General features: G+C 53.1%; 9 protein-coding genes across 9 annotated transcripts; 6 read left to right on the plus strand and 3 right to left on the minus strand.

The window, feature by feature from the left end:
• Positions 1–137: 137 nt before the first annotated feature.
• CTRU02_203113 (cnl2 nkp2 family protein) lies at positions 138–745 on the minus strand (the record flags this gene model as incomplete). The annotated part of the gene is made up of 2 exons (XM_036727192.1): positions 138–395; positions 449–745. The coding sequence occupies 2 exons, from the start codon at positions 743–745 to the stop codon at positions 138–140; spliced, it is 555 nt and encodes a 184-aa protein (XP_036580986.1).
• A 751-nt stretch (positions 746–1,496) lies between these two features.
• On the plus strand, positions 1,497–2,009 carry CTRU02_203114 (histone acetylase complex subunit; the record flags this gene model as incomplete). The annotated part of the gene is made up of 2 exons (XM_036727193.2): positions 1,497–1,895; positions 1,983–2,009. The coding sequence occupies 2 exons, from the start codon at positions 1,497–1,499 to the stop codon at positions 2,007–2,009; spliced, it is 426 nt and encodes a 141-aa protein (XP_036580987.2).
• A 407-nt stretch (positions 2,010–2,416) lies between these two features.
• Positions 2,417–3,232, plus strand: CTRU02_203115 (histone acetylase complex subunit; the record flags this gene model as incomplete). Its single annotated transcript, XM_036727194.1, has 1 exon — positions 2,417–3,232. One exon carries the CDS (start codon positions 2,417–2,419, stop codon positions 3,230–3,232), a length of 816 nt encoding a protein of 271 aa, XP_036580988.1.
• Positions 3,233–3,518: 286 nt separating this feature from the next.
• CTRU02_203116 (uncharacterized protein) lies at positions 3,519–4,620 on the plus strand (the record flags this gene model as incomplete). Its single annotated transcript, XM_070204143.1, has 4 exons — positions 3,519–3,788; positions 3,953–4,224; positions 4,283–4,398; positions 4,448–4,620. 4 exons carry the CDS (start codon positions 3,519–3,521, stop codon positions 4,618–4,620), a joined length of 831 nt encoding a protein of 276 aa, XP_070061906.1.
• Positions 4,621–5,453: 833 nt separating this feature from the next.
• CTRU02_203117 (mitochondrial 54S ribosomal protein uL30m) lies at positions 5,454–5,714 on the minus strand (the record flags this gene model as incomplete). The annotated part of the gene is made up of 1 exon (XM_036727196.1): positions 5,454–5,714. The coding sequence occupies one exon, from the start codon at positions 5,712–5,714 to the stop codon at positions 5,454–5,456; it is 261 nt and encodes an 86-aa protein (XP_036580990.1).
• An 871-nt stretch (positions 5,715–6,585) lies between these two features.
• On the minus strand, positions 6,586–8,640 carry CTRU02_203118 (ATP-citrate synthase subunit 1; the record flags this gene model as incomplete). The annotated part of the gene is made up of 2 exons (XM_036727197.1): positions 6,586–8,115; positions 8,173–8,640. The coding sequence occupies 2 exons, from the start codon at positions 8,638–8,640 to the stop codon at positions 6,586–6,588; spliced, it is 1,998 nt and encodes a 665-aa protein (XP_036580991.1).
• A 5,008-nt stretch (positions 8,641–13,648) lies between these two features.
• Positions 13,649–15,604, plus strand: CTRU02_203119 (putative ATP citrate lyase subunit; the record flags this gene model as incomplete). Its single annotated transcript, XM_036727198.1, has 2 exons — positions 13,649–14,089; positions 14,576–15,604. 2 exons carry the CDS (start codon positions 13,649–13,651, stop codon positions 15,602–15,604), a joined length of 1,470 nt encoding a protein of 489 aa, XP_036580992.1.
• A 4,258-nt stretch (positions 15,605–19,862) lies between these two features.
• CTRU02_203120 (1,3-beta-glucanosyltransferase) lies at positions 19,863–21,588 on the plus strand (the record flags this gene model as incomplete). The annotated part of the gene is made up of 2 exons (XM_036727199.1): positions 19,863–19,868; positions 20,152–21,588. The coding sequence occupies 2 exons, from the start codon at positions 19,863–19,865 to the stop codon at positions 21,586–21,588; spliced, it is 1,443 nt and encodes a 480-aa protein (XP_036580993.1).
• Positions 21,589–22,489: 901 nt separating this feature from the next.
• Positions 22,490–23,460, plus strand: CTRU02_203121 (guanylate kinase; the record flags this gene model as incomplete). Its single annotated transcript, XM_070204144.1, has 3 exons — positions 22,490–22,595; positions 22,785–23,104; positions 23,206–23,460. 3 exons carry the CDS (start codon positions 22,490–22,492, stop codon positions 23,458–23,460), a joined length of 681 nt encoding a protein of 226 aa, XP_070061907.1.
• Between the last annotated feature and the right edge of the window lie 30 nt (positions 23,461–23,490).

Consider the following 23,490-nt stretch of genomic DNA (forward strand, 5'->3'; position numbering starts at 1 on the left):
TGAGGGTTGGAGAGCGGCATTGGAGGAGCTGGGAGGCACAACACACGGTTTAGATGTGCTGCGGTTATCTGAGAGACATGGTTTACGACCCGGTCATGGATTACGTAGTGCCAAATAGTAATCTTTAGTTAGTTGGATCAACTTTTCCCTTCACAGGCATCCTGCACACTTTTTAGGCCTTGAATCACATCGTCTCTGAGCTTGGGGTTAGAGAGTCGACCATAGCGGAGGTCGCTCATGGTGCCGACAGTCTGCTTAACAGACTCGAGAAGAGCTGCTTCTTGGGCCTCTAGGCTCCCGATCTCTGCCTCCAGATCCGCTATTGCGGTGTCCATTTCGGGAATAATAGATTGAAGTGTATGCTTGGGGTCTTCGGCTCCAGATGAGCCAAAAAGCTAGTATCAAGGTTAGCAAGGTCAGGACTTCCACTGAGTGACTTGAGACGTACTGCTCTCTCAATCTCAAGCTCCTGGTCGGCATCTTCATTTGCGGCCTTGCGTCGGGCAATTGCGATGTCGCGTCTAATGTATCTGCCTCTCTTCTCCTCTTCCGATATGTTTTCCGCTACCGTGTCCACAAGTGTTCTTCTCTGGTGTTGGAAGTCGCGATACAGCGAGCGAATCTGTGGGTTTGCCCGTTGCGCTTTAGGGAAGAGCTCTGTGAATTCTTCAAGACTGATGATGGATGGCAGCTGGGCTGGGACGATGAGATAGTTTTGTAAAATTTCAGACTCGGTGGGCGCCATGATGGGCGAGGTCGCTTGATGAACCTAGCAAATCCAGAGATGCATGCAGTAGATAGGATGGATCTGAGATATTACTTCGACAATGGTTGTCCTAATCTTCCTCAGGATCGCAGCAGGGGTGTGTTGAGGTGAGGAACACTACTGCGACTGGTCAAGGTGTTAAGGTGCCCTGAGTTGGGTGGCGCTTGCTCTTTGGGCCAGACGCGGTTGCTCCGGCAGGACGCGTTAATGAGCCTCAGCGCGTTTCACTCCGTGGAAAGAATTCACCCGCCGAATACGCTTGCCATCTTCACCTCATCCACCGCAAACCGTTTCTCAACGGAAAACGTCGCCAACGGCATTTCACGTCCTCAAACATATTCTTGTTGAAGAATAACAATCAGCGAGGTCATTTCCCTCCCATTTTCGTGTTGTTTTGAACCAGATATTAACCCGCTCAGTAGGTATATATACCGTGTTAGCGACTCACTGTGCACTGTTATCCGGATCTGTCCAAAGGGCCGCATCCTGTAGGCATTTTATTTTGTACTGTGCTACTGGCCGAGACCCCTGAGAGTCTTCCCCTAATCAGTGTCACGATTGGCCGTGTGTTCTCATCCTACGCACTGTCCGAGAATTTAACTTCATCGCCCTTGACCGAGCAGTCACCCTTCGGCATCAAGCTCTCATCCAGACTTGGTTGCTGCCACTCTTCACAAAATCATCCTATAGTTTTGAGTTATTCTAGGCCGTCACAAACTTCATCACAACCATGGCGCCCGCACGCCAACCGCCCCAGCCGTTCTCAAAGGACGAGAAAGTCCTTTGCTTCCACGGTGAGATGCTGTATGAGGCGAAGATTCTGGACATCCAGCCGGCCGATAGTGGCGAGGGATTTCAGTACCGCATTCATTACAAGGGCTGGAAGAACACCTGGGACGACTGGGTCTCTATCGACCGCATCCGCAAGTTCACTGAAGAGAACAAGGAGCTGGCCAGCCAGCTGCACGCCCAGATGAAAGACCTTCGCCAGAAGAGCAGCGCCAAAGCCCCCAAAAAAGGCCTCCGCGCCAACGGAACAGACTCGGCTCGTGGTAGTGAAGAGCGAACTGCAGGAGTTGCCGCCAGCGGCCGTGGCCCTCGACGAGCAAGAGACTTTGATCTTGAACAGGTAAGCATTGAAACAAACCTCTGTTTTTATGTCGTTTTCATGCTCTCGTTTCTTGAGTTCTGCTTTCTCCCCTTTTGTCATTGTTAGATGCCCGCAAGGACAGGCACATTGTGAGGTTTCGTGAAACAACACCACAAAACGAGAAAGGACTGGAGACAACAAGGGGCGAACAGCCTCAGGCCTAGTGGGGCTGTTGAGCCTGCAGTGAAGAGCTGCAGGCGGACATAGAATCATCTCTGGGCCGCCATTATAAGGACCTCGCCCTCAATGTATCTTCCGTCTGAAGAATGGTGGAAGTGAGGTGATGTTCCTTGACATACCTGCCTACAATCACTTATTCCCTTCAACGATCCATCTCCATCAACTACCGTCACGTTATCCTTCCGATTCATCAACCACTGGCCACAAATTGAGAGCTTTAGACTCCTTCTCGACCCGCTTATGAGGACTTCATAACATTACTCCACGCTTGTTGATACTCTTTTTACATGGCTACCCTTCGATCATCGACACATCTCAGTATGAGCGACGCCAGCAACTGGAACAGCAGGGACCGAGTGAACTTCTCAACTCCCCAATCTACTTCTGGGCGGATAGACCGTCAGCATGGCTTGTATGAGGATGTCAATGAAAATCAACACGACTCGAACTTGGTGCAACCTGATCGCATCTTCCAAGAAAATTATGGCAACGATGCTGGTCCTACCGATATGCCGGCCTCCTGTACGACAGACCACGATCAGATTCTAGGACACAACGTCCTTGGGTATCCCTCTGAGATGCCATCTGGAGCCCACTACTCGGCATACAATGGCTATTACTGGGGCTATGAGGAGAGCCCCCTCATCAACCCGCCCTTTCGTCAATCCTCTAGTGATGTCGATCTAGTGTCGGTTTTCGAGTACTGGGAGCCCGACGAGGAAGAAATCGAAAGTCGTTGCAAGAGCTTCTTACCTCAATGGAGAACGATCAATTGGGAGGGAAATGCGAGAGATCAGACATACACACTTGTCTCGCCCAAAGCCAAACCCATGGCGAAATGCGACAGAGTGCCCAGCTTCGCCAGCAAGTCAAGCGATTCTAGTGTTGAGTTTCTTTGGGAAACGCCAGTAAATCCTCGCGATAGTATTTACACGGATACTTCATCGACAGCCAACGTTACGAGGCGGCAAACCCCGACAAATCAGGAGACTACGCACGCTACTCAAACAGACGTGGCTGATAATTGCCGTTATGAAAGCTACGTTAACGAGAGCAATAAGCGAAAGCGAGACAGCAGCGTTGAAATTCTCCTTTGTTTTCGACGCAATGTTCGACCGAAGCAGCATTCAGTCTAAGATCTTGCGCTTCGCCCAACATTGGTACAAAGGCGCTGGTTCCGCACAGGCTTTGGCGCTTTAGCGGCACAGCCAAATTTGAGCCGCACCTTCCTTGCGTAACTTCACAAGTCACTTCTCATTTCAAGATTTCCGACCGACCACCGCCTAGCGATACGATATCTTTCTCAATTGAATTGAGTTTTCACATACGTACCGGGTGTTCTGCAACTCGACACCTAATTAGTGGCGTAAGCCCATTAACAACGTCGTGGCCCTCTAATTGGCTAGACAAACAGCCACTACTATGGCTCCTCGCACTCGCAATGCTCGTCTGGTGGACACAACACGCTGGCAACCGTGTGATAGCAAAGCAGTCGTATGGAAGGAACCAGCCGTGGCTAAAGACCATCTATGCTTGTTGCCTTCCCGTAACAATACCTACGTCACCAAGGATGGGAGGATCAACTTCGACAACCGATATGTCCATCTGCCAAAGACCCGCAGGAGGGAGCAGTCTGTACGGAAGAAGCGCAGGCCTCGTTCTCCGCCGGGTAAAGAAGCAGACGCACCGGCCTTGTACGGCTCTCCGGACTCATGGGAGACAATCAGCGTATGTTCGATGGCTGGTAACTGGGGAGGATATTACCACAGATGTGCCAAGTGGCATAGCTGATTAACGTGTTCATTCGTCGTGTTTCTACATTTGCACGACCTGCAGAATGCTAACCAAACGAATAGGAAGATGGATTTCATGCCCGCCCGTCCATCAAGCTGCCCATCCCTGATCACATCAAGGCGATGCTCGTGGATGACTGGGAGAACATTACCAAGAACAACCAACTCGTTCCCCTCCCTCACCCTCATCCTGTCGATGAAATCTTGAACGATTATCTTGCTTATGAACGTCCCAACAGAGATGATGGGTCCGCGAACATGGATATCCTTGAGGAGGTTGTCGCTGGTCTCCGCGAATACTTTGAGAAGTCCCTCAGCCGGATTCTTCTGTACCGGTATGTCCTAGACACACAACACTTCCCTTCGTTTGCAACCCGGTTAACATTGTCCAAGGTTTGAGCGTCCCCAGTACCATGAGATTCGTAAGGTGTGGGAGAAGGCTGGCGAGAATGAGAAGACTAAGACTGTCTGCGACACTTATGGCCCAGAGCACCTGTGCCGCTTGATGGGTATGTCAGCGAGTATGTTTTCGCATCACAAGCACTAACACGAAAGTAGTCTCGTTGCCGGAACTCGTTGCCCAAACCAACATGGACCAACAATCTGTGTCCCGACTGCGCGAGGAACTCTCCAAGCTGACCGTCTGGCTCGGCAAGAACGCTAAGAACTACTTTGTCAGCGAGTACGAGACCCCATCCCAGGAGTATATCGACAAGGCTCGAGGTTTCTAGGCGTCCAGGTCTAGGTCTGAAACATCCTGAAATGGACAGTCAACTTTAGCAAAGAAGACTATCCCGTCGGTCCTAACTCGGCACATGGCTAGCTCACTTGACGAACTTGGAACCCTTAAGCCGCTTTTAGGAGCTTTGGGGAGGTATATCACATGAGAACCATGGGAGTAGGGGAGGGGCGCCATCATTCATTGCATTCCGCCAGTTTCGGGCTTGCTCAACTGGTATGAAGAACTGGGGAAGATACATACATAATTATATTTTTGGCGGGGTCGCCCGCTTTGTAGGGGCCTCTGAGTCCGGGGGGGGAGATGACGAGAAAATAGGTCACGGTTATTAGCAGCATCTCAGGTCTCTTGGTAGCTTTCTTTTCGTGATTCCCCGCAAAACAGTCACATCAGTCATTGTCGTTCGTTGCTAGTGTTCTCACGGGCCAATGGATCACACGCCGATCTTGCACATGATCCCGTGAATGTAATTGAGTGAACTTCTTTTTTGATGCATTTCGCTGAGAACTGCGAATTCCGCAGGTGTTGTACATTCCCGCCAAGTCTTTTTTTTTTGTACAAATCTTCCTTCGTGGTGGTGGTACACGATTAGACTCTTCAAGTCTCAAGTTTCCTCTCTGGGAACTGAAAACCTCCAGTGGCTTCATCCTCTGGTACGTTGCAGTTTTTCCCATCTTGGCTTCAATCTTTCAATCTCCTCAACCACATCCGTAACCTCCAAACCTTTCTCCTTTCACAACGTAACAAATCTCCCCTAGATCACGAGCCCATGAGTTTAACACCGGCTTCCGAGGAGCAAGTCGTGGTTAAAACCAGGTATGGCTTTCACCGCGCAACAGCCTTCTCGACGTAGAATCCGGGATCCGGCCTCCGCTGCTCATGCAGCTCGCGCTTGCTCAGCGCGCGATCAACCTCCTCGACCTTGACGAGCTCCTTGACTTTCATAATCATACCAGCGAACTGCGGCGAGACAGGGTGAAAAACGGTCTGCGTGCGGCGGTGGAGGCCGAGGGCGTCGAGAACGCCGCGCGTGCTCTTGGGCAGACCGATGGCCGAGCGGTGGAGGGTGATGCGGAAGAAGGACATGATTTCTTGCTTTCTTGCCGGCTAATGATCGATTGCGATACGGAACGGGATTTGCGCGCCTTGGCCTTAGCCTTTCTTTCGTTGAAGGTCGTTGACGGATGGGTGGGTGATGGAGGTGGTGCGTCTTGCTCGTGTAGTATTATTCTGTGTTGCAGGTTGCGCGTTAGCCTTGGTTCGGAGGTGGAGGTTTTGACGGGGCTCAATTGAACGTTGGTTTCAGGAGATTCGGGAGTTCATTACAATTGTCTACCAGCCGTGGCAGTTCCGTTCTTCCCGTGCCGCAAATGTCGTGAGGTTCAAGGACCTTGTCGTCGATTAGTGCCATTTCGAAGAAGGGATCCAAAATTCACTGAGCTCTCTAGGATTTCGATGGCCCGTGCGCTGGTCGTGACGGAACTTGCCGGTCGGCGCTGAACACAAACCCCTGTCACTATCCATCAGTAGACTTAACCTTGGCTACTGCACCCAGTGGAATGAAATATGGTGCAATTTGATGGCGTAGTCACTCGAATATGAATACTGATGCAAGATTCTAACCACGAGCCGCATGTTGATCGGTAACCTTTCTGCAGGGATATACATATTATGTATGAAGCGAGGTTTATAATAGTTGTATTTCATGATCTCGTGGGAGTGAAACATAATTGTCACAACATTCCATCACATTAAGCAGAAAAACTGGTGATGAGAACGGGCAAACCATTAGTGTAATCCCTTTAGGACTACCAGCACTACACGTATATATCTTGTCGTACAAGACGCCATTTAGCACACCATCATCCCTCGCATGACGTTAAAATCATTTACTCCATTTCTATAGCCACATCCCGTGGCGACCCATAATCCTCCCCGGCTAACCTTTATTCCCACCTTACATCTGAACCTCCACTCTGCCCTCGGTACCTGGCGGGCCGGAGCCAAGCTGGGGGAGGATGTAGGTAATGTCATCCCACGGGTGACGGTACAGACCAGTGCGCAGTCTCTTCTGGTCGAGGTAGTGGGCAATAAGACCGATGGAACGGCCGAGAACGAACAGACCGTTGAGGACACCCATCTTGAGGTAGTCCTCGGCCTCTTCGGAGGAGAAGGCACCGCAGTTGCGCAGGAGGTCGACGAAGCAGACAGCAATGCAGCCATCGACGTTGAGAATGAGGTTGTCCTTCTTGGAGGTGGTGACGCTCTCGACAGCCAAGGCGTAGTCGAGGAGCTTGTGGGTGGGGAACTTGGCCTTGACGTACTCCTTGACAAGCTCGACACGGAGATCGGGGTTGTTGCGGGACTTGACACGGTGACCAATACCGGGGATGAGCTTGTTCGCCTTGCGCATGCTGTCGACGAACTCACGGGGGCTCAGGCCCTTGTCAAAGGCCTTGGTGAACTCCTCGGCGGCGCCGTCAAGGGCACCACCGAAGCGGGAACCAATGGTCAACAGACCAGCGACGAGCGAGGAGATGAGATCCTTGCCGGCACGGGTGGTGATGATGGTGTTCATGGCACCGGACACAGCGGGACCGTGGTCGGCAGTAAGCATGAGAACCATCTCAAGGAACTTGGAGGCGTAGGCAGGCAGACGGCGACGGAACCAAAGAAGGGACATGACACCACCAATGCCGATCTCCTCCTTGAAAACATCAGAAATGGGCATGCCAGCGTACAGGAGCTCCTGGCCACGGTCATCGGAGATGGTGGAGATGAAGGCAGCGGGCTTACGGATGAGACCAAGCTCCTGGGCCCAAGAGTAGTCGATGGGGATCTTGGGAACGACGGGCTCAGGCTGGGGCTTGATGGTGCCGTTCTTAACCAAGCTGTCGTAGAGAGCCTTGAGGACCTGGGGCATGTCCTCGAATGTCTCGGGGACGTAGAAGCCGGCAGCCTTCATCTTCTCGTTCTTGGTCTTGGCCGTCTCCAGGGTGGAGTTGGCGAAAGCACCAGCGTGACCGAACTGAACCTCAGTCTTGAACATGCTGGCGCAGGTACCAATGGCCCAGGCAACAATGGGCTTGGTGATGACACCGTCCTCAACGGCCTTGATGACCTTGTACTCCTCAACACCACCAACCTCACCGAGCAAGACGAGGATCTTGCAGTCGGGGTCGGCCTGGTATCTGAGCAAGTGGTCGATGAAAGTGGTTCCGGGGTATCTGTCACCACCAATGGCGACACCCTCGTAGACACCGTCGGTGTTGTTGGCAATAATGTTGTTGAGCTCGTTGGACATACCACCAGACTTGGAGACGTAACCAACGGAACCCTTGCGGTAGAGCTTGGAGGCAACGATGTTGTCCATCATACCACCGGTGTTACCGATCTTGAAGCAGCCGGGCTTGATACCACCGACAGTGGCGGGGCCAATGATGGTGACACCCTTCTGCTGAGCCTTGTGGGCAATCTCACGGGCACGCTGGACGGATGTCAGTCAAATAGGGACAATGCTGGCAAGTCGTGACGTGTAACTTACGCGCTCAGGGACACCCTCAGCAATGATGGCGATGGTCCTGATCTGAGGGTACTCCAGGAGCTCCATGGTGGAGCTGAAGACACTTCGGGAGGAGGCGAAGTTGACAACAACGTCGACGTCGGGGTGCTTGGCCATGGCCTTGGGAACCTCCTGGTAAACGGGGAGGAGGGTCTCGCTGGTTCCCCAGTACATCTTGCTCACGAACTGACCACCGAAGGTGTAGATGATACCAGCAACAGAGGGGGTCTTGCGCTTGCAGATGAAGTCGAAGTCAAGCATACCCTGGACGGCGCGGGGCTGCAGACCGTAGACGAAACATCTGGTCTTGTCGTTGAACAGAGCATGTTCGGGAAGAGGGCTCAGAGGACGGCTGGGAGCGCTGAAGCGTGTGATGTTGTCGTTGGCAGACAGACCGCTGGCTGCCTTGGCGCCATTGGCACCGTTAGCGGAGGGAGTGGCCGCAGGCATTGTGAATAAAGTCGAGCTTCGTCGGTGCGGGAGATCTCAACAGGAGGGGGAAAAGAGGGAAAAAAAGTCTGGCGAGGGGTAAATAAGGTCAGCTAGCTTGTCGAAGCAGACAATGGACGCCAGAAGCAACAAGAAGATGTCTGCCCGCGAGAGAAAGTGACTCCAAGTAAGGATTGAGAGGGTGTGAGGGTGGAGGAGGAAGTTTGGTGGAAAACAAACGAGTCGGATTTGTGGTGGGGAGTAGGTGAGATTTCAGGAGAGACTCGGAGGACGACGTTCGCAGAAGCTGGAATCGTTGGATCTGCGAGGCTACTGCTCATCGGCAGCTGGGGACACCACCAGACAATAATAAGTGGATCTTGTAGTTGGCGTAGCCCCAGCTCCTTGGGGTGGGAGGGGGGATGAGAAGTACAACCGGGTGTGTATGTGGGTCGAGGCGGGTGCGAAGGTGACGGAGGGGTAGGACGACACGACAAGGGTGGATGGTGGGTGTTAAACTGACCTGGCAATGTGTGAGATGTTGTTGGAGGCGACTCAACTGCGAAGCCCAGCTTTCTTTCTTTTCGTCGAGCGGACGGGTGATGGAGAGGTTGGAGAAAGGCGGAGAGGAGAGAGAGATAGCGAGAGGAAGGAGGAGAAGAAGGGAAGAAAAGAGAGTCGAAGATGTCAAGGGAGGAAGAAGAAGGCCGGAGGTCGAGAGCGTAAGTAGTTGAGCAGGCGGACAAGAAGGGTGTGTGGGATTTGAGTCTGTTTTTTTTTTCCCTTCTCCAGCGGGAATCGGCAAGGGATAGGACGGTGTGAGGCGTGTGCGAGGTATGTGTGTGTTTGTTTGTGTGAGGTGATGGTGAGCAGGGATTGTTGGCGTCGTCGTCGGTCGAGAAGTACCTATTCTCAGGGAGAAGTTGCTGCAGCCAGGCCCAAGCCAAAAAATAAAATGAAGTAAAACCAAGTCTCCTTTGGCTAGGTTTCGTCCACTCCGGAAAGACCAAATCCCAATCCCAATGCTTTGAGACGGCCAAGGCTATTTCCCCAAACAATGCCCAGCGGCACAGCGGCAGGAGCAGGCGGGACGGGCAGATTGAGTGACGGGTGACGGACGTGCTAATCTGGCGTGGTTGCGGCGAGTGGTGGTGCTGCTTGTGCTGAGAAGGTACCTGGTGCCAGGTACGCATAGGTAGTATGGTGCGGTGAATTTTTTTTCTTGGGCGCAGTGACTTTCTTTGGGTGGAATGGGGGATGGGGAATGGAGACTTCCGTCATGCGACGGCCGAAAGAGTTGGGGAAGTTCAGACGCAATGAAACACGCTGATTGGTCGTGTTTTCGTTGAAGTGTTGAATTCCAGCAGGCAGGGAAGGGAGCAGATGCGATGGGATGGGCAAGGAAGCAAACGAGAAACGGTGCCGGTTGGACCCTTGGTCCCCGCTTCTTTTTTGGCGGATCCCCAAGACGCTGGAACAGAGAGGGCAGACAGGAGACCGGAATGGCACAGGGTAGCCGTGATTGGGGAGATCCCGTGTGGAAGCACCGGGCTAGCCACAGGGCAGTTCCACAGGGCGAGACAGGTCATAATCCACAGGGCGGGCATGGGCATGGACTTGGACGTGGGTGGAGAAGAAGCATGTACCGGTACCTGCCCTGTCCGCAATGGTGTCCGCACCCGCCTGGGGCTGCGTACCTGCACAAGCCCAGTCGTGGCCCCTTGTCTAGCTGAGCCATCGTGTACTGTAGCTGCTTTGCTGGGCAAACCTTTTGGTTTTGGTCAGACGAAAAAGGAAGGAAATAGAAGGAAAAGTGAGAGAGAAGCCTTGCTCTTGCTCTTTGCTAGTACTGTAAGACGGACCAAATCCGCCTACGTAGTACACCTGACGGGCTAAACCCGTACCCATCGCCATTACCAGTCCTTGCTGGGGTGTGGTTTTTTTTTTTCCCCCCTTCCCCTTATGGTCCGAGACCTAGGCATCGAACAAACTTGCCGCCGGTCACCGCAATGTCGGTGTTCCCATTCCGTGGGTTCCCCGCCCCGACCAGTCCAAGTTGAGACCAACCGGCTAGCGCTTGACCGCAACAATGGCCGGGAGGCGCGTGCCAGTCAGTGCTACCTTGCCCAGTTCAGAGTAAGGCAATCTGCGGCATGGCGGTAGGGCGGCAGATATTCAAGGTTTGGTTTGACCGCATCTCATTCTGCAAACCTTACCGATATTCTTGTTACCGTTCTCGTCCAATGCCCTCGGACTGGATTGTCAGGGAGGATCGACAATCGACAGTTCTGGTCTCGGCCGCCGCAGACCATTTTAGCCCAGGCAGGCAATTGAGTGCATCAAATCAATCAATCTGAACACTTGTTCCTCTCTTACGTGGTATGCCCCCCAAGGAATCTTATGCTCAGCTGTATTAGTGGGGGCCAAGCGGTCACTAAACAGCCTCCTTCCCAGGTTCATTGCAGCCTTTGATTGGAGGGACCACCCATCAGCTAGAGGCATATTTGGTATGTGTGAGACTGAATGTGTGTGGAAAATAGCGTGAGCGAAGCATGTACGGATACTTGGACCACTTGATGCGTCACCAGGAAAATTGAGTGAGAAAAAATGGGCAAGCCTGCCCCTCTGAGGTAATGAGGGACAGAAAAAAAATTACACATCCCGCAGTACTACACTATTGCAGTGGGACAATGCGGCGATAGTCGTAACTGCGAAGCGCATCCAAGACAAACGACGGCCGAAACAGACGCGGACGGGGAAAAGAAGCAGAACCACTTTGCTCGAACAAGGACGAGGCGTTTAGAACGACTGGATCTGAATCTGAGAAAGACGCCGATGATCGAGTCCTGACTCCGGTCCATGTCCACATCGTCGCTCAAACAGGCATGATATCACTTGCACCCCATGCCCATGCCCTCGCATGCCCCCGAAACCCGGCGTGCCGCGTCCACCTCCGCCGGTTTTCGGTCCTCCCCATCGTCGCTCCGACCACCGGGCATAGCGCTATGCACCCTCACTGAGGAATTGCAACACACATAGAACTCGATGCCGTGAAAGCTCCGTCATGGCTTGGGTCCTTTTGGAGAACCCAGAACCGGTCGTTCTGCGGGGGCTTTGAGATTTCTTTCTGGCCTTCATCCATGCCACACCATCTTGGTGGTGGGAGCGCGCGTCTGACTTATGCAGCCTCAGGTCTCACTCGAGACCTGGATGACTATGCCTGTGCCACGCTCACCGTCCCATTTCCCATTCCCGAACCCCAATCGAACTCCATTCCAACGCCATGGCCAGCACCTTGACTGAGTATGCTCCTTGGAGTCCCTGCGAGTGACTTGACACAGCCGGGCCACCGTCCGTTGTTCCACGAATACAAGAAACATCCGAAATCAATGTGTCTTCCGTGGCGCGCGAGTGCGAGACTGGATTGCAGCATTGGGAATCCGTTTAATGGTCTGGTGCGAAAGACATGCTTCGGGAATTGGATGACGGACATCCTCGGATCTGGTAGAAGACAGAGAATCGTCTGGAAGTGAGATCGGCACATTTTGACAAGTGCCCCAAAGCACCATCGTTGCATCTTCTTCCCGTCCCGTTCTCTTACCCTCGTCGGGTCCCGTCGTTGCGAATTTCGGCGGGCTTTTTGGCGTTGCATCCATTTGGTTAAAAAAAAAAAAATGGTCCAACACTTGCTGCAAAATTACCGCCCTGGTTCTGCTGCGTTCCCGGCCTGCCGCATTCTCTCACAAAATTGAATCCAGTGAGTGACTTGAGAAGGTACGAATTGACAAGGTCCACTTAAACCTCTCAACAACCAAGTGCCTACCTTCCACCCCAGACTTTTTCTTTTTTTGTTGCCGCCTTCCCCCTTCCTTCCTTTCCTCACGCGAGAACTTCGGCGAGACCCAGGAGGAGAATAGAGAAGGAACAAAAAAATAGAAGCAGGTACAGGTACTTGCCCCCATTTCGATTCCCCCTTTCCTTCCTTTTTCCGACGCCTCTGTGCGTACAGCAACTTTTCGGTCACCGCACCATCGAGGGGCAGCTCCTCGAGCTTAGACCACGCACCCCCAACCCACTTCCCAAAACAAATCAGTGCCCAAAATACCTCCCCAAATAATTTCCCCCTCTGTTCCCTCCGAAGAGCAAGCTAAAGCTGCATAGCTCTGGGATTCCCACAGTGCCACACTCCGCCGCCAACCCCACCCTGTGTATGCACGTACCACTCTCACACCCCAAAACTTTTTGGCGTGGTCCCCTAGCTTCCAAAAGGTGAATCCACCCATCCACCGGTTTCCCACACCCCCGGTCGGTACCTGGACCGCTCTTGTTGCCCCATGATGTACCTTTCACTCATCATCTCACCCCTCCCCCTCTCCCCTCCCCTCGCCGACTCTCTCCCAGCAACAAATAATCCCTGAGAGCTTCGACAAGTCCAAAATTTTGTGTGAAAGGCTGACGATCTTCTCCCTCCCGCAGCTCCTTCTTTCCACTCCATCCCTCCCCATCCATACTTCTCCTTCAACGTCGCCGCTTCTCTTCTTCCTCTCACCGCTCGCCTCGACTCGACCTTGTTTCCTGACTCTCACTTGATCTCAGGACTTCTTCAACCTCTTCCCAGACTTCGACTTCGTCGCCCGGTGCTTTTGCTCTCGTGCTCTCTTCGGTATGTCGTCGCCCCGTTCCCAATTTCCCAGTTGCAATCCCAGTGCCGCCGCCGCCGTGTCTCCATCCCACCTGGGGCCCAACTAGCCCACCCCCCTCCAAGCTCAATTCGAGTGCTTTGCGTCTTCCGCTTGCGGTGTCACTTGCCCACCAAACAAGCAAAAAGCGCCCTTTGCCCACCCTTGAGCTCAGCTCAAAACTCTTGCGGCCAACGGCATCAGACCTTTGCGACTTTTCGACGTCCTCACAAATACACTCCGATTCCCGAAGCAATTGCTGACGATTCCGCTTTCAATCCAGGCAATAATAAGCAGGGAAAAGAACACCAAAGAACCCTCACCATCTTTCTTACCTCTCAACCGCCAGAATGTCCGCCAAGTCCATTCTCGAGGCCGACGGCAAGGCCATCCTCAACTACCACCTCACTCGCGCCCCTGTCATCAAGCCCACTCCTCTTCCTACTCCCTCCAAGCACAACCCTCCCCCCAGGTTGTGCTCTCTGCACTTCCCCGAGGATGCCAACGTTGAGGATGTCCTGAACCAGGCTGAGGTCACCTACCCCTGGGTTCTCCAGGCTGGTGCCAAGTTCGTCGCGAAGCCCGACCAATTGATCAAGCGCCGTGGCAAGAGCGGTCTCCTGGCCCTTAACAAGACCTGGGCTGAGGCCAGAGCCTGGATTGCTGAGCGTGCCGGCAAGGAGCAACAGGTTGAGCACACCACCGGTGTCCTCCGTCAGTTCCTCGTTGAGCCCTTCGTTCCCCACCCTCAAGACACCGAGTACTACATCAACATCATGTCCGTCAGAGATGTAAGTTGCCGATATTTCCTGAGCTGTTTTTCTGTTTGTTTGCTGGCTGCCGCTGCGTGTGGGTGGTACTGAGCGGGTCGTCGTTCTCCAATTCTGAAGGCGGGGTCCAAGGAGTGTGGGCAGTCCATTGGTGAGCCGTGAATATCATCACACCCACACAACTTAGCAAAGTCGACTTGTCGGCAGCTGAAAGTGAAGGGCAAGAGGAAAAAAAACTCTGTTGGCAACTTTGGAAGGAATTTGCATGCTTTATGGCAATTCCTGCCCATGGGTCAAATAAGTGGATTCCGGCCACTGGACTGCCTTTTCCGGTAATTTTCCACCCGAACCGGACGAACGGATGCCACGAGACGAGGACAGTGACCCGTCCTACTCCGTCCACCCATGCCGCTTGGAGTAGTCCCGTATGCACGCAGCAGCCACAACACCTCAACCTTCAACACATTTTAATTTCATAACGGCGTTGCTAATATTTGATGATGATAGGGCGACTGGATTCTCTTCACCCACGAGGGTGGTGTTGATGTTGGTGATGTTGACGCCAAGGCTGAGAAGCTCTTGATCCCCGTCGACCTCTCACAATACCCTTCCAACGATGAGATCGCTGCCACTCTTTTGAAGAAGGTTCCTAAGGGTGTTCACAACGTTCTGGTTGACTTCATCAGCCGCCTGTACGCTGTCTACGTCGACTGCCAGTTCACCTACCTCGAGATTAACCCCCTCGTTGTTATCCCCAACGAGGATGCCACCTCCGCCTCCGTGCACTTTCTGGATCTTGCCGCCAAGCTTGACCAGACCGCCGATTTCGAGTGCGGTGTTAAGTGGGCCATTGCCCGCTCCCCCGGTGCTCTCGGCCTGACCAACGTTGCATCCGCCAACGGCGAGAAGGTCAACATCGACGCTGGCCCCCCGATGGAGTTCCCCGCTCCTTTCGGACGTGAACTGACCAAGGAGGAGGCTTACATTGCCGACCTTGACGCCAAGACTGGTGCCTCCCTCAAACTTACTGTCCTCAACCCCAACGGACGTATCTGGACTCTCGTTGCCGGTGGTGGTGCCTCCGTCGTCTACGCTGATGCCATTGCCTCTGCTGGTTTCGCCGATGAGCTTGCCAACTACGGTGAATACTCTGGTGCCCCCACCGAGTCCCAGACCTACCACTACGCCCGCACCGTCCTGGATCTTATGCTCCGCGCACCCGTGAGCGAGCAGGGCAAGGTCCTGTTCATTGGTGGTGGTATTGCCAACTTCACCAACGTCGCCAGCACATTCAAGGGTGTCATCAGGGCGCTCCGTGACTACGCTAAGCAGCTCAACGAGCACAACGCCCAGATCTGGGTCCGTCGTGCTGGCCCCAACTACCAGGAGGGTCTTAAGAACATGAAGGCGGCGACTCAGGAGCTTGGTCTCAACGCCAAGATCTTCGGTCCCGAGATGCACGTTTCCGGTATCGTGCCTCTGGCTCTTGTCCCCGGCAAGTGGGAGGAGAGCGGTGTTCAGGAGTTCCAGGGTTAAGGTGGTGAATTATAAATGTGGCGGTGGGAATGATGCTAGTCAAGTATCAAGGGTTAGACGAAAGGAAGTTTGCCTGGTGCTTGAGACGGCATCTTGCCCACTTTCTTGTACGCTTGCAAGTTTACGGTGTTTATGACGGCTGGTGCACAATACCTTTGACGGGAAGTCGAGGGTCGGGTCCTTGTATCGTATGTATGGAGGGCATGGTCGACGATCAGATGAGCAAATAATTAGACGCTCGATAATGTGATGTTGACTGCGGTTACCAATAATGGTTCGGTTTTATGTGCCTGGTGCCATTGTTAGTGAATGTTTCAATACTCAGCATTTCAAGCCTGGTGAAATGATGCATTCTGTTCGTGAATGTTGCCATTGCACATGACCACAAGCTCAACGAAAGCCCTCGCCAGAGGATGGTGGGCTATTCGCTGTATATAGTACATCCATAAGGTCGAGCAGTATTCAAAGACAGCAACACAAGACAGGTCAATGCGGATGCCCGGAGTAGTAGTAGAACGCCATGCTCTTTCTTGGAATAGTCAATATTCCAGTAGGAACACCTTGTTCGGGCATGACCATGTAGATGGTGGCACGACATATCTTAACGGGCCGGTAGTCCAATATCTTTTGATGCCGCATGAACTTGTCGAAGATGAACAGGACCGCGCCCAAGATGTTTTGGCAATGACAAAAACAAAAATCGGCATCATAGAAGTTGATCACATGTGCTGAGTTAGTCACGACAGTAGAATAAGCTGTTTTTCTTGGCCTGCTCGAACAGTTCTTGATCAGGAGAGTATATTCCAGGTATTCATTTCACAAATTCGTATAATGGCGCCGAAAGCAATACAGAGTTTCTTCGATGGTACGAGTCTATGACCACAGGGCGAAAGAGGATAGATAGATAGTGTCGGGACGACGAAAGTGTCTCCTGAGCTTGATGGGAGACGGTTTCAGAAACAACCATTGCCAAGCTGAAGCCTTTCCTATGAGGGTGGCACATGGCGATAGCTACAAGGCTTTGTGGTGTCTTGCTGCTTTCAACCCATTCTACGAAACGAAAACAGAGGTCGGTTACAGCAAGTCGGCTTTATCAGGGTAGAAATCCGCAGAAGATCGCGGCTACCACATGACTTCCTCCTCGCAAGATGGAGGACATGGATTGCGGCCCATGAAGGGACTCGGGGGGTTCTTACTGGAAGTCTCTGGAGCTCTGATCCCTTCGATGTAGCTCTTGGCGGGACGAACATGCCGAAGTAGCTCAGCCGCGGTCATCTGTGACGACGACATGACGCAGGTCTTCTAGTCGTTCTGCACGGAAAAAGAAAGATAAACATGCGGCAGGCAAGCATATGACAGGCCTCGTTGGCGAATGGCTTGCTGAATAGCCTAGCCTTGGCCCACGGCAGTATATTGGATAGCACCTCAATTTTCGTGGTGGACTAGGACAGCGCTCGACCATAGCTGCTCCTCCCATCAAGAGGCAGACTGCGCGGCAAACATGGCAAATGGTTTGCCAAGATTGAACCAATTATGTGTCGACGATCGTTCGAGTAGAAAAGTACATGGTGATTACATTTCACAGCATAGAGGCAGTGTTCGGGATACGGCAAAGAAGGTGGCACAGATGGCTTATTATATCTCATCTATCGGAGCTAGCCCCGGGATGTGCATCTTGAGGTGACGTGGCCGTCTGGGGAGATGTGTTTGTATGTTTCTCGACCCGGCCAGGTGGATGGAACGGAAGACGGATGTGACGGCGAGTGTGATTTTGGAATAGGCGCCTTCGGAGCCGACACGGGTCGGAAGTGGCATGCCAGTCCAGGGCCCATTGAAATGACCCTCAAAATGGGGCCCGCCTATCTCACTCTCTTGTGTAATTTGTTAAGGGCCAAAAGTGGGATACAAAGTCCATCACAATCATGAGGGAGCCTGATGCCCACCCAACTCAGAGGTCATTAGGGCAAAAAAAAAAATTAACAAAGTAGAGAAGATCCCTGGTCGAATACGATGCTGGCGCTCATCTGAATGGAGCCAGTCATAATCGTTCAGCACAGGTGATGAGGGAGGGATTGGGCACTTTGCGGGGATTTTCTGTTTTACGGCTCCTCGGCACACACGAGGTTTTCCGCGGTCCTTTCCAATGGTGGTAAGGCTTGAGCGATAGGGTGCCACTCGTACCTGACAGCAGAACGAACTGGGAAGGGGTGGGAGGCAGACTGCATGAAGTGTGCCCTGGATTTGGGTTTTTGTTCGTTGCGGCTCGGTCTAGCGACCGGCGTGGCTGATCGAGCTTGTGAATATGGCTATGCCGCATTTCAACACCATTGAGGCTTCGCAATTTCCACTAACACAGCCTAAAAGTCAAAAGGGGGGTTCACGTGGTTTCAAGTGCTCTGGACAAAGAAACTCAGCAACCTGCAACAAACAATGGAAGAGAGTTGTGAAGACAGCGGGTTGTCTGAGAGTCGGATGGAATGACAAAGAGGGGCATGCAGGCCGACCCTGGTGACAGGGGGCACCTATGACACCATTTGAAGGAAGAAATATCGGATTCTCTTTGGGCTGGTTGGTTTTGTGACTGCTATTGTGTCGTTCGCCTGTGTCGTCAATCACTCGGAGCTGTCTTGTCCCCTCCCCCGGTCTTGCTTAGCCTGCGCATTGTCCTAAAAAGTTTGCTCATAGTGTCTCATAGTGTTTCGAAGGAGAACGGGGAAGGCTCTTCTCTGCAAGTTGGTCTGAAGTCGGAGAAAATCAATAGTTCAGAACCTAGCTGCGATCAGGGACCATGGGCGGATAAATAAACGGACAGATGTTGGGAGGGTGCACATCGTCCGTTCCCAGGTGAAGACACAGAAGGCTACATAGTAGAACAAACGGGGATGCATACTAGACCTGCAGATAAACGAGGGCTTCAATAGAGAAAGAACTGCGAGAGAGATTAGTTGAGACAGGGGCAGTGTAATTAGGTATGTAGCCAAGCTTTCACAACATGCAGGACAGAACAAGAGGGTGAGCAACTAGTCAGCACCCATCACCCATTGCATTACCCAGCGGGCAGCCCGGACCAGCGCGTTGCCCGAGCCATCCCATCCATCCGTTCTAGGTTGTTGGCTCCTCTGCTCGGCCAAAAGCCCCTGTGACGCTGCACGCGAAAAAGAAGCAATAGAGAAGCGAGAGTGGCGGGATATATCCGTACCACAAGAAAAGAGAGGGGAAGAGGCCCCTCCACTCTGATACGGGCCCCAGCCCTGTCGCTGTTGAAGACGGCCTTGCCTCAGAAGTTGAGATCCCGGGAGGCAGTGTCTGTGTTGTTGGCAGAGTATGTGACGGTTCTGACTGTTTGTGTCTGGCGTGTGAAGGGGCAATTAACTGACGAAACGACGTCCGGTAAAAGAGGCAAAGAGGGACCTAAGGCAATAGTGACACGCTACGGGAGTGACGGCGAGGCTAAGACGAAGGTATAGATCTAATGCAAGGGAAAGTCGGCAAGTATCCGTATAAAAAGGGGGGCGATAATAGGTGGTGGTGGTGGAGGGAAGGGAAACTGCAGGTGGCCCAGCGGCAGCCAATAGCCGGGTATGCAAGAGAAGTTGAGACGACTGACCTGACGGGCGAAAAGCTGCGGCAAACGAGGTAAAAGTCGCCGCCGTGTCCACGGACCCATATGTGAAAAGATAGGTTGGATGGCCGTGAAAGTCGGACGTATCCAGTCTGTGAGGGAAGGTAGGCTGGAGATGATGTGTGACGCTAGGCCAAGATGAGACAAATTCGCTGAGCATCGTATCCAGCTGGCGGGAGCCATCAGTTGCCTTTCCCATTTTTAATTTACATGTCACGATTCGACCTATTCTTGTTGGTGCCTCTTCCCTTCTTCTCTCTTTTATTCCTCGCCTCGTCCATCCTCTTTTTTATTATTTATTTTTATCGTTACGAAATCCTTCCCCAACGTCAAACCACGCAGTGTGAGTGAAGAGCACCGAACATCCCGGCTCTCGCTGCCCATTCTTCGTTTCTTGTCACTCACTCATTTCACCCACCAATCTCGCGGAAGGTCTGTTTACTCTTTTGTCCTTCCACTGTCTCATTTCTCTGTCTGTGCCTCCTCTTGGATTCCTCCATACCTACCCTCATATTCTCGTCATTCCTTTGGAATTCGCACTAGCGAACGACCTCTACTACAGAGCGTCTAATTACTCGACTTCTTCCCAAGACAACACAAGAACCAGGTTGAAATAATCCTGTGCGTTTTACAAACATGCTTGTAAGTATAGTCCCGGCCTGTTATGTTTGCTATCCCTTCCTGTTGGTTTGGTCTTTCAACCCGGAGAGGCTTGTCATCTGCAGCCACTGGGCGTTGCGACGACATGGGGGCGCGAGACATCTTTACTTGTGTTTTGTGGAGAGCCAACCCCGTCATCCGGAACCTGCAAGCTCACAACGCCTCATTCTTGTCGATCGTCCTCTCCATTTGCTGCCTCAATTTATCTCCCTGCGTCCATATGCAGAACGCCCAACTCTAATCTAACCGTATTGCGTTCTCTTAGGTTCAAGCTACTCTCGTCGCACTGAGTGCGACCTTGGCTGCTGCCGTCAAGCCTCTTACCGTCCAGGGCAACTCTTTCGTTAACCCCAGTGGCGAGAGATTCCAGATTGTTGGTGTTGACTACCAGATTGGTGGCAGCGCTGGTTACGACCCCAAGCACGGCAAGGACCCTCTTAGCGACGGCGATGTGTGCATGCGTGATGCCGCCCTGCTTCAGCGCCTTGGCGCCAACGCCATTCGCGTCTACAACCTGGACCCTAACCTGAACCACGATGCTTGCGCCTCCATTTTCAATGCCGCTGGCATGTACATGATCATCGACGTCAACTCTCCCCTCGTCGGCGAGAGTATCACCAGCTTCGAGCCCTGGACCAGCTACTACGCCGCCTACATGAACCGCACCTTTGCCGTTGTTGAGGCTTTCAAGAGCTACCCCAACACCCTTGCCTTCTTCTCCGGCAACGAGGTCATGAACAACGTCGAGACCGCCAAGGATGTCCCCCCTTACCTGCGCGCCATCACTCGTGACTTGAAGAACTACATTTCCAAGCACTCCGACCGTACCATCCCCGTCGGTTACTCCGCCGCCGACGTCCGCTCAATTCTCGTCGACTCCTGGAACTACCTGCAGTGCGCCGAGAACGGTGACGAGAAGGACCCCAGCCGTGTCGACCTCTTCGGCCTCAACTCCTACTCGTGGTGCGGTGATTCTGACTTCAAGAAGTCCACCTACGACCAACTCGTGTCCAGTCTGAAGGACACTTCCGTCCCCGTCTTCTTCTCCGAATTTGGCTGCAACGAGGTTACCCCTCGTGTCTTCACTGAGATCCAGTCCATCTACGGCAGCGACATGAACGGCCTCTTCTCTGGCGGCCTGGTCTACGAGTACAGCCAGGAGGCGAACAACTACGGCCTCGTCAAGGTCAACTCCGATAAGTCTGTTCAGCTCTTGGTCGACTACGAGAACCTGGCCGCCCAGTACAAGAAGGTCGACTTCAAGACCCTCCAGGCCACCAAGGCTCCCACCAACGCCCCTAAGCCCCCCAAGTGCGACTCTTCTCTCATCAAGGAGAAGGGCTTCAACAACAACTTCACCCTGCCCGTTGTTCCTCCCGGTGGCGACGATCTGATCAAGAACGGCATCAAGAACAAGCCTTCTGGCAAGATCATCAGCATCTCCGACTGGAAGGTCAAGTACAAGGTCCTCAGCTCTGACGGCAAGACCGAGCTCACCAACCTTGCCGTCTCCCCTCTTGCCGATAGCGACACCAACACTCCTGGCACCAACACCGCCGGCTCCACCCAGGCCGCCACTGCCTCCGGCGCTGCCGCTACTGCTTCTTCCTCCAGCAACCCCGACAGCAAGAACGCTGGCGTCGCCCTCCGTCCCGCGTTCATGGCCATTGCCGCCCCTCTTCTTGCCCTTCTTTTCTTGTAAAGCTTTTAGGAGTACGCATGATGTTGTGCTTGGATTAATAGTGCAGTAGTACAGCTTGGAGGTTATGACTTGATTTCTTTTCGGCAGCATAGATTCCCCGCAGTTTGTGTATTACTTGAATAAACGCAAAAACGCCATTAAAAAGTTGCAATTATATAGTCCTTACGCCAAAGGAAACTTCCCGCTTGGTGAATGATGGTCTACAAGGATGTAGTCTTGAGATACTAGAGCTTTAATAAGCCAAGATATCTACTTCCTACTTAGTTTTTCTAATAATACATCATTTCACCCTACTACCCAGTCGCCTCCAGATATGTTCCATGCTACGGCCCAGTGTTCAAATTGTAAATGGCCCATTGCCTCAAACCTCGCTACCGCTATTCGAATGAAAGTTACTCAAAAAGTAGCTGTTTCTCGGTTTGTTTTCGTTAGAAGGCAATCTTAGACTACGCAATTGTGCATTGTGTTGGTGCAGTTCCAAAAGCACCAAAATTGGCCAGCCAAAATCACCCTGGCATATCTAATCCTTGTTCACGGTAAATTGCACAAACCGCCGGTTGAGATGTAAGATCGCTGCTTCCAGCTCACCGCTTGCTGACTCAACGTTCCGTGAGATCTTCAGCGGCATCTCGAATTCTGCCGGCATTAAACCAGAGTAGCGCCAGCGCCCAGCGCCAGCCACCCCACCCACCACAACCCAAAGGGGTAGGGTACGTAGCCGTCAGGTACCCAAGGGATGGAATGTGCCACAGCATAATTTGATGGCCTCCCCCTCCACGACCCTCAGTGACTCCTCCGTATGCGGTGACTGACCGCCCGCCCGCCAGCCCCTCCGTCCCCGAATCCGTGGGACCTTTGAAACCTTGCGCCTCCCCTCGATTTCCCTCCTCCGGGTTTCCATATGCTGCTGCTGCCCCGCCTCCGACCGCTTGCCCGCGCCATCTCACGACAACCTCCAGTGACCGTCTCCCTCTTCCAGAGATCTTTTACGCGCACAATGGCTCCCAGTAAGTTTAGCTTTCATCTGTTTCGTCTGGCCTGTAATTTTGTAGATACCTCGTAATCCTGTTTTCCTTGAGAGTTTCCTACCGCCTCTCAAACGTTATGAAATTGCAAAAAGCAAAATACACAGAAAAAGAGAAGAAGATGAAGACGCCAGACACAAAAAGCTGACAAGACGCCCGCCCCCAAAAAAGCCCTCCCCTCCGACCGTCGTCCCCTCGTAATCTCCGGCCCTTCGGGCGTCGGTAAGGGAACTCTGTACAAGCTGCTCTTCGAGCGCCACCCGGACACCTTTGCCCTCTCCGTGAGCCACACCACCCGCGCCCCGCGACCTGGTGAGCAGGATGGCGTCGACTACCACTTCGTGACCCGCGAGGCCTTTGACGATCTCGTCGCCAAGGACGGCTTCGTCGAGCACGCCACCTTCGGCAGCAACGCCTACGGCACCTCCAAGGCCACCATCGAGGAGCAGTCCGCCAAGGGCAAGGTCGTTGTGCTCGACATTGAGATGGAGGTAATACGAACCGCTCCCCCCACCCCCTCTCCCCATCCCCATGGGGATCTTAATTGGAGCATGAGCATGACAGGAGGGACACGCTGACCATGAAAATACAGGGCGTCAAGCAGATCAAGAAGTCGTCGATTTCCGCCCGCTACGTCTTCATCGCGCCGCCTTCTGAGGAGGAGCTCGAGAAGCGCCTCCGCGGTCGCGGCACCGAGAAGGAGGAGAGCATCCAGAAGCGCCTTTCCCAGGCCAAGGTTGAGCTCGACTTCGCCAAGACCCCCGGCGTCCACGACATCACCATCGTTAACGACGACCTTGAGAAGGCCTACAAGGCTCTCGAGGACTTTGTCTACAAGTCCTCCTAAACTGAAAGGGGCAGCAAGGCGGGCATCTAG

The sequence above is a fragment of the Colletotrichum truncatum genome, assembly GCF_014235925.2.
Source record: "Colletotrichum truncatum strain CMES1059 chromosome Unknown Contig_0002, whole genome shotgun sequence".
NCBI classification, from domain to species: Eukaryota; Fungi; Ascomycota; class Sordariomycetes; order Glomerellales; family Glomerellaceae; genus Colletotrichum; species Colletotrichum truncatum.